The 14,621-nt window shown below is 46.9% G+C and overlaps 2 protein-coding genes across 10 annotated transcripts in view; one reads left to right on the top strand and one right to left on the bottom strand.

The window, feature by feature from the left end:
* The first annotated feature begins 2,568 nt into the window (after positions 1 to 2,568).
* MTERF4 (mitochondrial transcription termination factor 4) lies at positions 2,569 to 10,655 on the top strand. 2 transcript variants are annotated; one of them, XM_054477242.2, is made up of 4 exons: positions 2,569 to 4,054; positions 6,406 to 6,904; positions 8,873 to 9,057; positions 9,836 to 10,655. In XM_054477242.2, the coding sequence occupies exons 1-4, from the start codon at positions 4,034 to 4,036 to the stop codon at positions 10,229 to 10,231; spliced, it is 1,101 nt and encodes a 366-aa protein (XP_054333217.1). In that variant the 5' UTR covers positions 2,569 to 4,033; the 3' UTR covers positions 10,232 to 10,655. The 2 variants fall into 2 exon arrangements, with proteins under 2 accessions (XP_054333217.1, XP_054333218.1); XM_054477243.2 differs by lacking the exon at positions 2,569 to 4,054 and adding an exon at positions 7,909 to 7,983 and having other exon boundaries at positions 6,777 to 6,904.
* The window catches only part of SNED1 (sushi, nidogen and EGF like domains 1), a 102,934-nt gene continuing 98,965 nt past the window's right edge, over positions 10,653 to 14,621 (bottom strand). For 6 of the 8 annotated variants that reach the window (XM_054477239.2, XM_063648417.1, XM_063648420.1 and 3 more), the window contains one exon: positions 10,653 to 14,431. The gene's annotated coding sequence lies outside the window, so the exon portion shown is untranslated. The remainder of the gene's footprint in view (positions 14,432 to 14,621) is intronic. The other 2 variants (XM_063648416.1, XM_063648418.1) reach the window with 1 other exon arrangement.

The following is a 14,621-nucleotide window of genomic DNA, read 5'->3' as shown; positions in this document are numbered from 1 at the left end:
GGCATGAGTGTTTTCTCTTTCTACTTTTGTATGTGTGCATGTTTTGTTTCCTCTGACTTGATATATGCTCATCTGAGCGATGGATATGTGAAATTTGTGGAACTGGTTAGTCAAATGGCCAGACTATTTCATTAATTGATTTCCTCAAATGCTTTTCAAATTAAAGCACCTTTGTTAGTAAACAGTTATCCTGACTTGGATGTTGTGAACTGTTCCCATGTGCTAAGTGTGAGAAATACCTGGTTTCCTCATTTTTCCATTTGTGCACCCCTCTTGCCACAGTTGGAAAGAAGTCTAGCCTTGGCCATTCTGGGGTTCCTTTTACAAGCAGGTCCTGCCAGGGGTGGGCCTAGGGCTCTGAAGCTTACTCCATCTGGTAAGACTGGGGAGGGTGGCATTCTCAGGGACCTCCCTTCTGTCTGGGCTCTGTAGCAAGACTCTGCTGTCAACATGTGGCTGGCTCACTGCCAGCAGTCCCCAAACATCCCTTGGCTAGCCAGCTCCCACCTCTGTCCACGTGAGGGGCTTCCTGGCCCAGCCCCTACCTCTGGTCTGTGTGAGGGGCTCCAGCCCTGTATTCCTCCGGGCTGCTCAGGTCCCAGGGTGTTTCTCAGATACTCAACTGGCTGCTTCCCTCCCTTAGACTCCAGTCCATCCCCCTCAGACAGACTTGGCTAGGTCAAGTACTTAACAATTGTTTTATTTCATGACTGTGTTAGAGAGGAGGGAATAGCTAGAGGTGAGAGCAGAACCTTTCATTTTTTTCCCCTGCTGAGACAGCAGGAAAAAAACCAAAACTTAAACCCTACCCTTTTCCCACATGTCATCACTTGCAGACAGTTTTTCCACATTCTGAGACTCCTGCCCAGAACCCTCTGGAAGCTGCCTGGGAGCCAGGCTGCCTCCTGCGTGGTTCTGAGCTATTTCTAGTGGTTATTTAGGAGGCACTCAACTGTTCTGGGATGATCAGAGTTAATTTTAGTCCCATCTAGTAGGATATGGGATATTGCCATCCCTTTCTTCAGAAAGTGCTGCCTGAGCCTCACTGCCACCACAAGTGACTGATGGAGTTGGTAGGGAGTTGGTGGGGGAGGACCCTCCTCTATCAGGGACATTCAAGGTACAAGGGTTTTATAGGTGTGTATTAAAGTCAGTGATGTTTACTCTTCAGAATTCAAATGAGTTTTCTGATGTTTTAAGAACCCCTACCTTGTAGTGTCTATGATGCTTATAACACAGAGGATGTTATAGAATGGTGTTTATTTATTTATTTATTTATTTATTTAGAGACAGAGTCTCATACGATCGCCTGGGCTGGAGTGCAATGGTGTGATCTCGGCTCACTGCAACCTCCGCCTCCCAGGTTCAAGCAATTCTGCCTCAGCCTCCCGGGTAGCTGAGATTACAGGTGCCCACCACCACGCCTGGCTAATTTTTTGTATTTTTAGTAGAGACGAGGTTTCACTATGTTGGCCAGGCTGGTCTCGAACTCCTGACCTCGTGATCCGCCCGCCTCGGCCTCCCAAAATTTTGGGATTACAGGCGTGAGCCACTGCGTTTGGCCACGATGGTGTTTGCAGACAGGTGTTTAATGGGTTGAGAATGCAAAGTCCTAGCTTTCTAAGAACTGTTACTTCTTTATAAGAAAAAATAATTAAAGCTCATCTGACTTGACGGCAGTGGAAGGTCTGGTATTTTGCAAACGTTCTTTGCAGAAAGAACCCAGAGAGGAAAGTTCTGAGGCTGAGGCTGACAATTTTTCCACTCCATTTTTTTTTTTTTTTTTTTTTTTTTTAAAGATGGAATCTTGCTCTGTCACCCAGGCTGGAGTGCAATGGTGCAATCTCGGCTCACTGCAACCTCCGTTCCCTGGGTTCAAGCAATTCTCCTGCCTCAGCCTCCCGAGTAGCTGGGATCACAAGTGTGCGTTACCACGTTACCCAGCTAATTTTTGTATTTTTAGTAGAGGCAGGGTTTCACTATATTGGCCAGGCTGGTCTCAAACTCCTGACCTCAGGTGATCCACCCATCTCAGCCTCTCAAAGCGCTGGGATTACAAGCATGAGCCACTGTGCCCAACCCACTGCATATTTTTAAAGTATGGTTTGAGAGAGCAAAGTTTTCATACAAGGCTGAAGGTGATTTTTTTGAGATGTACTTTTGCTTTTGTTGCCCAGGCTGCAGTACAATGGCGCGATCTTGGCTCACTGCAACCTCCGCCTCCCAGGTTCAAGTGATTCTCCTGCCTCAGCCTCCTGAGTAGCTGGGACTACAGACGCCCACCACCATGCCTGGCTAATTTTTGTATTTTTAGTAGAGACGGGGTTTCACCATGTTTTCCAGGCTGGTCTCAAACCCCTGACCTCAGGTGATCTGCCCACCTCAGCCTCCCAAAGTGCTGGGATTACAGGCGTGAGCCACCACACCCGGCCTCATGTCAATTTTTCATAGTAATCCCCATGTCCCAGCTGTCATTTTATTTCTAGAGCTAGACAACCTGTTCAGGTTCCTTGATTCTTTCCAGGGAGTTGGGGTGGCTCATGGGATTTTCTTAGGCTTTTGGTGTAAGCATTAACATAATTTATTGTGAGATGTTGACAGTTGAGTGTTTTGAGAAGAAAATTACATTATAAAAAACAACAAAGGCAACCAATTTTTTTTTTCCTTTTGTTTTTTGAGACAAGGTCTTGCTCTGTTACGCAGGCTGGAGTGCAGTGGTGCAATCACGGCTCACTGCAGCCTCAACCTCCTGGACTCAAGTGATCCTCCCACTTCAGGCTCCTGAGTAGCTGGGACTACAGGTGCACGCCACTACTTCCGGCTAATTTTTTATTTTTTGTAGAGACAGTTTTCCTATGTTGCTCAGGTTGGTCTTGAACTCCTGAGCCCAGGCAATCCCCCCACCTCAGCCTCTCAAAGTGCTGGGATTACAGGCATGGGCCACTGCACTCTGCCAAAGCAACCAATTCTTTAGTTCTACACAGATTAGAACCTTCCTTTTCTTTGATATAATCCTTTTGTCAAAAGACAGTTTTACATAAACAGTTTGGCACCCCACTTCATGTGCCTGGCGCAAAGCAGATATGTAAATGTGTACCCATGCAAGAATCAAATCCTTTATGTCAGTCCAGAATGAAGTAGATAAAACAAGAAATGCTTATAAATTAAGGCTTTGGTGGCAGGATTTAGGCAGCTGAGAAAGCACACCTTTTTATTCTTCACAAGCATCACCTTTTGAAAGATACCTACGCTCTTAAACAGGTCGAGAGAGGAAATTTAAGAATGAATACACATTGGGCTAAACTTTACTATATTTCATCGTAAGAGGGAACCAGACCTCTAAGTTGGGAAGGCTCTTGCTTATGAAGGGAAATGTGCCGTAATTCCTGTCATTTTACTTGGGTCTTTTAAAAACGGCAAATTCTCATCCTCCACTGGCTGAGAGTAAAAAGAAATAAAAGCGGTAAAGACTTCTTTTTGTGCGTAGGTGGCCCCGGTGTTCACGCTGAATACAGATTTTTACACAATAAAATCTTAAATATCTCTATATGGAACGGAATCCATTTTTCCTGCCTCGGGAAGGATTTCTGCGCTCTCGGGTGAAGTTCCTTCGAAGCAAGGAACCGGTTCCCCTCTACCTGTACTCTTGAGAGGAATTCTCAGGTCATCTGAAACACGAGTATGGGCCAGGACGACCCATTCGTTCACCCGGCCCAGAGCTCTGCGAAGCGGGACACGGGCAGTGCAACGGGAACAACCGGACACCGAGGCCCCCGAGGGCTGAGGCCGCGGCAGAGGCGGCGGCGCGGTGACGGGCGCGACTCCGGCCTCCCGGCTTTGCTGAGGGGCGGCCCCGGGACACCCGAGCCCCGCGGGGCGGTGAGCACTCAGCACAGCTCCAGGCCGGAATCACGATCCACCAGCACCGCGCTGGCGCTGGGAACGGCGGCGGTGACGGACCGGGGGCCGGAAGTGAAGGACGGGGGAGGACGGCTGCTTCCGGCGCCATAACTGCTGCCATCTTCTCTGCGCTATGGCTGCGTTCAGCCGTCAGGTAAGCTCGAGCTGGGCGCGCGGGGTTCTCCGGGTCGCAGGCGGGCGGGCAGCGACGCAGAGGAACCGCGACCGCCGAGTGTTTCACGGCCAGGTCGTGGAGCCCTCCCGGAGGTCCGTGCACGGTGACCTGGTTTTGGCATCCTGGACCCGTGGCTCTGCTCAATTATGGTGGGATATAGAGTTGACATTTTTTTTTTTTTTTTTTTGAGACAAAGTCTCGCTCTGTCGCCAGGCTGGAGTGCAATGGCGCGATCTCGGCTCACTGCAACCTCCGCCTCCCGGGTTCAAGCAATTCTGCTTCAGCCTCCCGAGTAGCTGGGATTACAGGCGCCCGCCACCATGCCTGGCTCGTTTTTGTATTTTTAGTAGAGACGGGGTTTCACCGTGTTGCCCAGGCTGGTCTCTAACTTCTGGCGTCAGGTGATCCACCCGCCTCGAACTCCCAAAGTGCTGGGATTACAGGCGTGAGCCACCGCGCCCGGCCTGAGGTGACTCGAGTAAGAGTTTCAACTTCACAAGGAAGATAACATGTACTTTTCATTAAGAGGAAGCGGAATCAGCATAAAGGTCTTTAGGCTTGAGCCCAGTTTCCCGGGCCGCGCCCGCTGACTCCAGCGACTGCCCGGTGTTCCTGGCGGAGGGAGCATCTGGACAGGGGAGGCTGGAGAGCAGCCAGGGCTTGGGCTTGGCAGGCTGGTCCCAGGGCGACAATCGATGACGCTGGAGAAGGGGTTGGGACCGATGTGAAGGGTTTAGAGCAGGGGTTCCCCAACCCCCGGTACCGTCCCTTGCCTATTAGGAACCAGGCTGCACAGCAGGAGGTGAGCGACAAGTGAGCCAGCCAAACTTCGTCTGTATTTACAGCCGCTCCCTTCGCTGGCATTACCGCCTGAGCTCCGCCTCCTGTCAGACCAGCCGCGTTAGATTCTCACTGGAGCGCGAACCCTATTGTGAACTGCGCCTTTGAAGGATCTAGGTTGCACGCTCCTTTTGAGAATCTGATGCCCAATGATCTGTCACTGTTTCCCATCACCCCCAGATGGGACCTCCTGGTTATAGGAAAACAAGCTCAGGGCTCCCAGTGATTCTACATTATGGTGAGTTGTATAATTATTTCATCTTATATTACAACGTGAAAAGAATAGAAATAAAGTGCACAACAAATGTAATATGCTTGAATCATCCTGAAACCCCTCACCAGTCTGTGGAAAAATTGTCTTCCGTGAAGCCAGTCCCTGGTGCCAAAAACGTTGAAGACTGCTGGCTTAGAGTGCCTGGATGATTTGTGCATAGTTTGTTAAGCACCAGCCTGAACCACTGAAGACTTTTGAGGTCAGCTGGAATTGTGTATGCAAGTTGACTAATTACTGTGACCCTTGAACAACACAGGGGTTAGGGGCACCAGACTGCCCCCACACCAGTTGAAAATCAGTGTATAACGTTCGACTCCTCCAAAACTCAACTACTAATAGCCTACTCATGACTGGAAGCCTTACCGACAACATAAACAGTTAACACATATCTTGTATATATATATTGCATTCTGTATTCTTAAAGTAAGCTAGAGAAAAGAAAACGTTATTAAGAAAATCATAAGGGCAAAACCCCGTCTCTACAAAAAATACAAAAATTAGCAGGGTGTAGTGTGCACCTGTAGTCCCAGCTACTCAGAAGGCTGAGGTGGGAGGATTACCTCAGCCTGGGGAAGTCAAGGCTGCAGTGAGCCATGATTGCACCACTGCACTCCAGCCTGGGCAACAGAGTGAGACCCCGTCTCAAAAAACAAAAAGAAAATCCTAAGAGAAAATGTATTTACTATTCATTAAGAGGAAGTAGATCCTCATAAGGTCTTTAGGCTGAAGAGGATGTGGAGGAGAGTTTGGTCTTGGTGTCTCAAGGGTGGCAGAGGTGGAAGAAAATCCACATATAAGTGGATCCAAGCAGTTCTAACCCTTGTTGTTCAAGGGCCAACTCTGTATCCCACAAGATTCTTCTCGTGGAATGAATCTGGAAAGTAGTCTGAGGTCCAGACTTTTCTGGCACACATGACCAGGTGGCCTAGAAATAGTTTTTCCCTCTTCCTTCGTGTCCCTGCTCCCATCCTTAAAGCTGCAAAAGCTAACAGTATTGTACCTGCTTGACTCCCATCTCTGTGACCTTGAAATACCCTGTTCTATGTGAGCTTCCTTCTCTGTAGGCTTAAGTTCAGATAGGATTTTGCAGATTGCTTATAAAAACTGTATGTTTGTGTGGAACCAAGGCAGTAAGTACTCTGGCTCAAAAGTCTTATGGTGTCCATTACACTGGAATAGTGAGGAATTAATTGTCTTTTGGTCCTGTGTCTTACAGGTCCTTGATGTGCACCGCCTGGTCCCTCTCACCTGGGCCTGTATGGCTAGGCAGACTCCTCATCTTGGAGAAAAGAGAAGGACGACAGCTTCTTTGTTGCGCAAACTGACTACAGCCTCCAATGGAGGGGTCACCGAGGAGTTATCTTGTGTTAGATCCAATAACTATGTGCAGGAACCAGAGTGCAGGAGGAATCTTGTTCAGTGCCTCCTTGAGAAGCAGGGGACTCCTGTGGAACAAAGGTCCTTGGAGCTAGAGAGGGTCATCACTTCCCTCCTGGACATGGGTTTCAGCAATGCCCATATTAATGAATTGCTCAGTGTACGGCGAGGTGCCAGTCCTCAACAGTTCCTGGACATCATTTCAGAATTTATTCTCTTGGGTCTGAATCCAGAGCCTGTGTGTGTGGTCTTGAAGAAAAGTCCCCAGTTATTGAAACTGCCAATTATGCAAATGAGGAAGCGCTCCAGTTACCTGCGAAAGCTTGGGCTTGAAGAAGGTACAAGAAGTTGCAGATTTTGGCTGGGTGCAGTGGCTTATGCCTGTAATCCCAGTTGTTTGGGAGGCCGAGGCAGGCAGATCACTTGAGGTCAGGGGTTCAAGATCAGCCTGGCCAATATGGTGAAACACTGACTCAACTAAAAATAGAAAAATTAGCCAGGCGTGGTGGCACGCGCCTGTAATTCCAGCTACTTGGGGGGTTGAGGCATGAGAATCGCTTGAACCCAGGAGGTGGAGGTTGCGGTAAGCTGAGATGGCGCCACTGCACTCCAGGCTGGGTGACAGCAAGGCTCTCTGTCTCAAAAAAAAAAAAAAAGATTTTATATAGTGTGAGAGGAGCCAGAGTTGGGGAAAGAACAGCCTAAGGTGAGGTGGATTAGGGGAGGTTTCTGAGTATGTCTGTGTTCCTGGAGAGGATTGTATAATTCGGCTCGGAGGTGAGGAATAGGAGTGGCCTTCTGTGCAGAATACATTTCGAGAGGGAAGGAGGAGGAGTTAAGACTAGAAGAAAAAATTGAGTGCCAAGGCAGAGACTTGTCTGCCTTGTTCACTGTGGGATCCTTAGCACTTAGTGCAGTGGTAGGCATATGGTATGTGCTCAGTGGGTTGATGCTGATATGTGATGTTGATAAATGTGTACATATAACATTTGATGTTTAAATCAACATGAAATGGTCTTACTGCTCTGTCTCTGTGATGTGATGTCAAACCAACATCTCTTGTAAAGACTTAGATTCTAGCGGAGTGTTTAGATTTATTGTGGAACAGGAAAGATCTTGCCAGGTTCCTGGGAAACTCGTGGAGTGGCCTTCCCTTCTGTTTATCCCCCACTCCTGCCCCCAACAATATTCACATCTCAAGGATGCTCAAAGTTCCTTGAATCTCTTTAAGGGCCTTCTGGAGGAGTTGGGGGTCTCCAAGGACCCTTACCCACTTTGACCAGAGGAGTTCCACTATTATTTCTTTGCATTATTGACTCTTCCTGGTAATATTTTTTTTCAGGCAGGGGTGGAAGGTTTAGGATCCACCATTTCACAGCATCTCTCCAGGCCTCCTTCTCTAGAAGATAAGAAAAAGGTAGCCTTGTATATTTCTCTTAACAGATTCTTACAGTGTAATCTAAAAGTCTAAATATATTATGTGTGGTGGTTATTAATTAGCAAACTCAGCACAGCCTTAAGAGATGAAGATAAACCTAAACTCCTGAAACTCCTCACATATTAAGATAATCACTAACTCAAATGTTAGGAAAATTTTAATTAACAGTTTAAATAGTTGACTTTAAGTTTCCAATTACTGAATTTTGCTCAGCTATCCCTAGGAAGGCGTGGAATAGTCCTAGTTTACACCAGTTAGTGCGGTTTTAATAGGGCCTCTTTCACTCAAGGTGCCCTGGCTTGGAGAAGATATGGTGACCCTGGTAACCAGGACGTCAGCATTGGTGTTGTGTGTCCTCATGATTACTATTATTGTTATTACTGTTATGATGACGATGATGATGGAACTCCTTTTCATTGAGTTCAGCTTGAGAATGTTAGTTGTGAATGCTTCAATGACTATTTTATTATAGAAGGAAACATCAACCCAAACCCACAATATGGAGGAAACTACTCTCCCATATTACTCTCTGATCTTTCCAGTAAATGCCTGGGAAATTATTTTCCAAGTGAGGAGGGCAAGAGGAGACCCAAAATACAAAGTTGGCACCTTTCAGGTGGGAGGCCAGAATAAAGCAGGAATATAGGGAGGGAAGGATGGTGAGTCTGAGGAGTGTCAGGAAGTCAGTGGGGAGATGTATCATTTCCATGGTGTTTCTGGGAAGATAGATCTGAAATTGCCACTTGCTCTTTGGAAGGAGAGGATCCTTGTTTGTTTTTAAATGTGGACTTAAATTGGGTGCAGCTAGCTCCTTGAGTTTCTGGAGTATCCTGAAATTATGTGCTTGCCTTTTTTGAATGTTCTGCAGGGAAATTAAAGAGGGTGCTTTACTGTTGCCCCGAAATTTTCACCATGCGTCAGCAGGACATTAATGACACTGTCAGGCTTCTCAAGGAGAAGTGCCTTTTCACGGTACAGCAAGTCACCAAGATTTTGCACAGTTGCCCCTCTGTTCTTCGAGAGGACCTGGGTCAACTGGAATACAAGTTTCAGGTGAGAATGACTGATAGCCTGATTAGCGTAGTTTCAGGTGAGAATGACTGATACCGTGATTAGTGTAGTAATAGCAAGTTTCTCAGGTTTTTCAAATGTAGTAAAGGTCAGTTATATGGATAAGAAGCCTCAGACACCTCATATTTGAGTGGAGGAAGTGAAAGACTAGATTCTCTGCATACATCAGCCAAAGAGAATTTGGTTCTGGTTCTTTAATTTCTTTACTACAGATCAAACCTATTCTTCAACTTTTCTGCCATTAATAATGAATGATCCAGTCCTATTGTTAGAGTCTAAGTGGGGACTCTGAAATAGCTAATTTTAAAATAGCTGAAACCTTCCTGTCCTCAGAATCTATTTTGCATGTTGATTTTGAAAATGTAATTTTAACAGTTGTCCAATTTTTTAGTAATAATTATGACAACTTAGGTCAAATTTCTAGATGTTTTCTGAATGTTTTACTTATTCTTTCCATATTCATCCTTTTCCTTTCCCATTTAAAGAAAATTACCACCTCTTCCTTCTGCCTCTTCTCCCTCCTGCCACTTTTCCCTCCTGTCCCTTTATTTCCTGCTCCATGTTTCTCAGGATGAATTTGAAAGTGTTTTGAAACTGCTGGCTCTCACACAAATGTCAGTATCCTAGACTGGGTATTCGCTGTTGTCAGTTAGGCAATTCTTTTTGAATCCTTTTGTACAACTTAAGTTTTTATGGTTTATAGAATGATAGGTTTCAAGACTCTGTATCTGGGACTCCTAAGTGTGTTTGTGTCTTCTAGTATGCATACTTCAGGATGGGAATTAAGCATCCAGACATTGTAAAGAGTGAGTACTTGCAGTATTCACTAACCAAGATTAAGCAGAGACACATTTACTTGGAGCGCCTGGGACGGTACCAAACCCCTGATAAGAAGGGGCAGACACAGATCCCTAACCCATTGCTCAAGGACATTCTCAGAGTTTCAGAAGCTGAGTTTTTGGCCAGGACAGCCTGTACTTCTGTTGAGGAGTTTGAAGTTTTTAAGAAGCTCCTGGCTCGGGAGGAGGAGGAGTCTGAGAGCAGCACATCTGATGACAAAAGGGCAAGTCTGGATGAGGATGACGATGATGAGGACGCCGACGAGGCGGAGGACAATGATGAGGATGAGGACGACGACGAGGAGGAACAGCTGTGATGGAAGGACTAGAGCGAAAGGGCCCAGAGATATCAAGGAAGCTTTTCATTCTCTTAAAGCTTTTGGGTCCTTTACTTGAATCTTCTCAAGTTATTTTTTATTCTAAAACTGGTCTCTTGATGAAAAAAATTATAAGTCACCTGAGAGGCAGACAGATCTAAACCAAACAGGAAACAGGAAATGCATGTTTGATCTGTTGTCAGGTGTCTGTGGGGAGGGCTCTGTCCCATCCTGAATAAAATACTTACGTTGAGCTATTCAAATCAAGGGGACTCAATGTATCAACATTTGGTTTTTTTTTCTCTTTCGAATATGTTGGTGATAATTCCGTGACAGTTGGAAGATGGGGTTCGTTCTTCCGGTTCAGGAATCACTATGTATTTCCTTCTAGTGATAAAAATAAAACTACGAGAAGGCAATGTGAGGTTTTAGTACATCATAGCACTTTATTTTATGAAAACATGTAGCAGATTTTCCACAAAAATACTTATTTTTAATCCAAAAGTATATTGCTTCATAATGGTATTCAGTGTACAGCAGAGTAAAAGGAAGTTGATTCGTGATGTATTGGTTAATTTTGCATGGCTTCTTAAGGCCAGCAAAACACTGGCAGTTTTATCTTTGTGAAGAACAGGCCCTTCCTGTTTGGGGAAGTTGGCTTTTATGTCAGCTGTTGGCCAGTGGTCACTTCCAGGCCTGGTGTCTCCGGCCCTGTGGTCTGTAGGGCCAGACTGTGCTGGCCTGGAGAGTGCTGGGGCAGGTGGAGGCCAGGGAATGGTCCCATACAGTGATCTCCCTGCCCTGGTTACAGGCGGCTTCGAGAACCAGAGGAGAAGAGCACAGGGTCATGGAGCAGGCGGGCCGAAGCCAGGGCCACAGGGAGCTCTCCATGACCCCCCAAGGTGGGTGTGGGGGTCGGGGGTGTGTCACGTTAGGGAACTCAGTGAGTCCGAAGAACAATTTGAAATGTTGGGAAAAAAGAGGAATTTGATGTAAGCCAGGGGTGATCCCTGAGGTAGAGGCCTGTCTCTGATGGCATGAGCTCTAAGGGTCCTGGAGGATTGGTACATCTTAGAACATTCCAGTTAGCCCTCTTTAGGGGAAACTGGCATAGGATTGATGCAGAAGGCATTTTTGATGATGGGACCAAAATTCAAGTCTCCTCGGTAGCATTCTAGGATTGACTAGATTCTAGGATCTGGTAGATTCTAGGATTCTAGTGGGTAGAGGCCAGGGGTGCTGTAAAACATCCCGCAGTGCACAGGATGGTCCCACAAGAGAGGATGATCCGGCCCAAAATGTCAGTGCTGAGCCTCAGAAACTCATCTAAGGCCTGGGCCACTAAAGTAATGTGACTGTTCACTCATGACAACTTCAGATGGTAAATGGACTTAGGATCGTATTATTTTCTTTAAAAGAAAAATAAGAAGCTGGTTTTTCAGCCGGGTTCCTTTCCCCTATGCACTGGAATACCCCTGGTAGGTGTGAGCTGCATGCTACTGTGGGGATTCAGCACCGAAGTCTAGGTGCTTTTGTTTTCTCCAGCAGCCTCTTCTTAGAGCGTGACTGCAAAGAAAAAGACTTCTGTTTTGCAAAAGAAAAGCAGCTCGGTGACTCCCTCCACATCGCCACAGTTGAGTCAGACAGCAGTGGCAGTCGTGTGCCAGCGGAAGGAGTTCCTGCTAAGGGGAGGTGCAGGAGGTGAGCTGATACCTGAGTGGGGCCCTTGCCTGTTGGGTTCTCCACTGGAGGACAGTGGGCACAGCAAAGATTCCCTTACTTGTACCTGGCAGCCTACATGCAATGGGGAAAAGGGAGAGTTTGTCTTTATTGCCTTGCTTGGCCATAAGCAAAACTGTTTGGAAATGAGACATTTCACTGTGCCAGTGTTTTCATTTTCTCTTCCATTGTGGCATCCCAGTCACTGCCACTCTCCCTAGAACCTAGGCTGTTGTTCTTGTGCCCAATCGGAGCACTAAGTAGAATCCTCAGTCTGCACTTGGTTAGATGATCAGTCCATCCCAGTTTCATTAGCAAATGGGTAATTCAGCAACTCATGATTGCTTCTTTCATTTTGATACAGAAATAAATCTTTATGCTCCTGACAGTTTTCTGATTCTATTATTACTAATTTCTTTGGGTGGACTTTGAGTATTTTCAAGGAAGCCATTCGAGTTTTTAAAAGAAGCCCCATGGGAAAAGCTGTGGTGGCCTCCTTGGAGTGTTTCGAGAACGAACTGTAATTCCTGAGCACCAGGAAGTCTTTTGACTCGATATTTAATGTGGAAAACATCCCAATGGGCGAGTCCTGTGACAGCACTTGGGACTCAGGAGCCAGTGCTTGTTGACACAAGGCTTCTAAGCTAACACTGGAGCATATTAGCATTTGCTGTGTGGCTGAGGGGCTTGAGGTCCTAGTAGGGAGTAGAAAGTTTCCTAGTAGAAAGATTCACCTACTTTTCCAGTGATATCACTCGATCTTAGCATCTGCTAGTAATGCTGTAGCTTACATGGACAAACAGTGACAGGTCCCAGCGCTGCAGGACGTCCGCAGTACGTGTTTGTGAATGTGGTTTTCTCTCAGTTCACCCAGTGACCCTTCGCTGAGCTCGAGACCCTTCATTGAGCTCCACCTTCTGCTCTCAAGTGGGTCTGGAGCCTGGGGAACAGTTCGGGAGTACAGGTGAAACTTCTCGAATTGCCTGTTCCTTCTTTCTGAAAATGACAAATTGCAGAATACACAGACACATGCACATGAAATTTTAATAAAGATAAAAAGCCTAAAATATACTCTAACTCTTCAAAAAAACATTTTTATAAAAGATGAAAGGAAGGAGGCCTTCTTTGTGGCTGGAATGCTGGCTCTGAGCAGAGTCAGGGCGACGCAGCAGGGCGCTGGCTTTCCAGCTGGGTCAGCCATCATGAGGCTCAACACGAGAGGAGGTGGGGTGGCTGCTTCGGTTGTAACATTAGCAGGGGGAAGACAGCTGCTCAGAAGCATGGTGGGAAGCAGATGTGGTGAGGTGCCGTTACTGTTCTGCTTACGAAGACGGAGATGTCTAAGATCGTGTTTACTACCTGATCGCCTAAAACAGTATTACTTGAGTCATGGACTAAAAGGAACCTTAAACATTGTCCAGCCCAGCCCAGGTGTCCATCTCTGTTGCACTGAGACTTGTAAGGCGTCCTTGCTGCTTTGTGGCAGTGTGCCTTAGCTTTCCAAGCAGGGGTCTGGATAGCTTTTTCCATGAAAATTTAGGGGTCTTTCTTTGATAACCCTTGTGACTTGTCATTCAGGGGATGGCTTCCACTGTTTAAGGCTGAAGCCTAGGTGATCTCATAGAACAGGGTTCACCAAATAAGGCCCATGGGCCAATTTGGCCACCACCTGTTACTGTAAATAAGTTTTTATTGGAACATAGCCACAGCCATTCAATGACATGCCTGTGGCTGTGTCTGCGCTACTGTAGCCACAGGAACCTCTGGTCTGCAAAGCTGAAAATGTTTACTGTCTGACCCTTTACAGAGAAAGGCTGACAGTCGCGCTGTTGTCTAAAAGAGTCTGAATTCCACCTTAGTGTTAACTCTTCCAAATTGTACTAGTCCATAGGATGGCTCGTCGACCCGTACGAGCGTCATAAACACGCTGGAGGACCAGAGCAGGGGCGGCTGTGTCTGCAACCCGGCTTTCCTTCTGACATCACCTGGTCTCTGCCCTTCAGTCCCTGCCCCGTCTCTGTTTTAGAAGTGGTCCATCACAGTTCCTTCTCAATTTGTTAGGCCTCGAAGGGAGAATTCTTTCTCTGGCTTTGGAGTCTAAGAACAGGTTTCTGCATACTGCAGAAGCGTGGCTGACTGACAGCCTCACTAATCCCGGGGAATGGCGAGCTGTCATCTCATCTGCAGAGGCACAGACCACACCTTCAGGAACTGCAGCCTGGGTGAGGGCACAGGCTGCTTAAATGCATCGTAGGACTCATAGGTGGTTGGTCCCAGAGGGGTCTCTCAGGGCGGGCTGGTGTGCGCACAGGCCTGGCCATCTGTCCTCTAGAGGCCTGAGGAGAGAGGTCACAGAGGGGACTGACTCCAGCTAGGACCTTTTCTCTCAAGGTGTCCTTTTTCATCCAGTTTTTAGACCTCATCTTCCTGGGTGTTAGAAACTCGTGAGGTTGGTGGAGTGTTACAAGAACGTCTTAAATCCTTTGAAGAAAAAACAAAGTGAAGCATGAGGAGAATGACAGGCATTCCCACTCCTCTTTAAATGGGCTGCTTCCTGTTTCTCTTAGTGGCCCTCAGGGCCTCTGTCACCCAGAGGACCCCTCGTTCTTAGAGCACCAGGATTCTACCATATGGCACTGCACATGGGGAGGACCCCATGTTCTTAGAGCAC

This window comes from Pongo pygmaeus, chromosome 11, assembly GCF_028885625.2.
Source record: "Pongo pygmaeus isolate AG05252 chromosome 11, NHGRI_mPonPyg2-v2.0_pri, whole genome shotgun sequence".
NCBI classification, from domain to species: Eukaryota; Metazoa; Chordata; class Mammalia; order Primates; family Hominidae; genus Pongo; species Pongo pygmaeus.
This window is presented reverse-complemented; position numbering and strand designations above follow the sequence as displayed.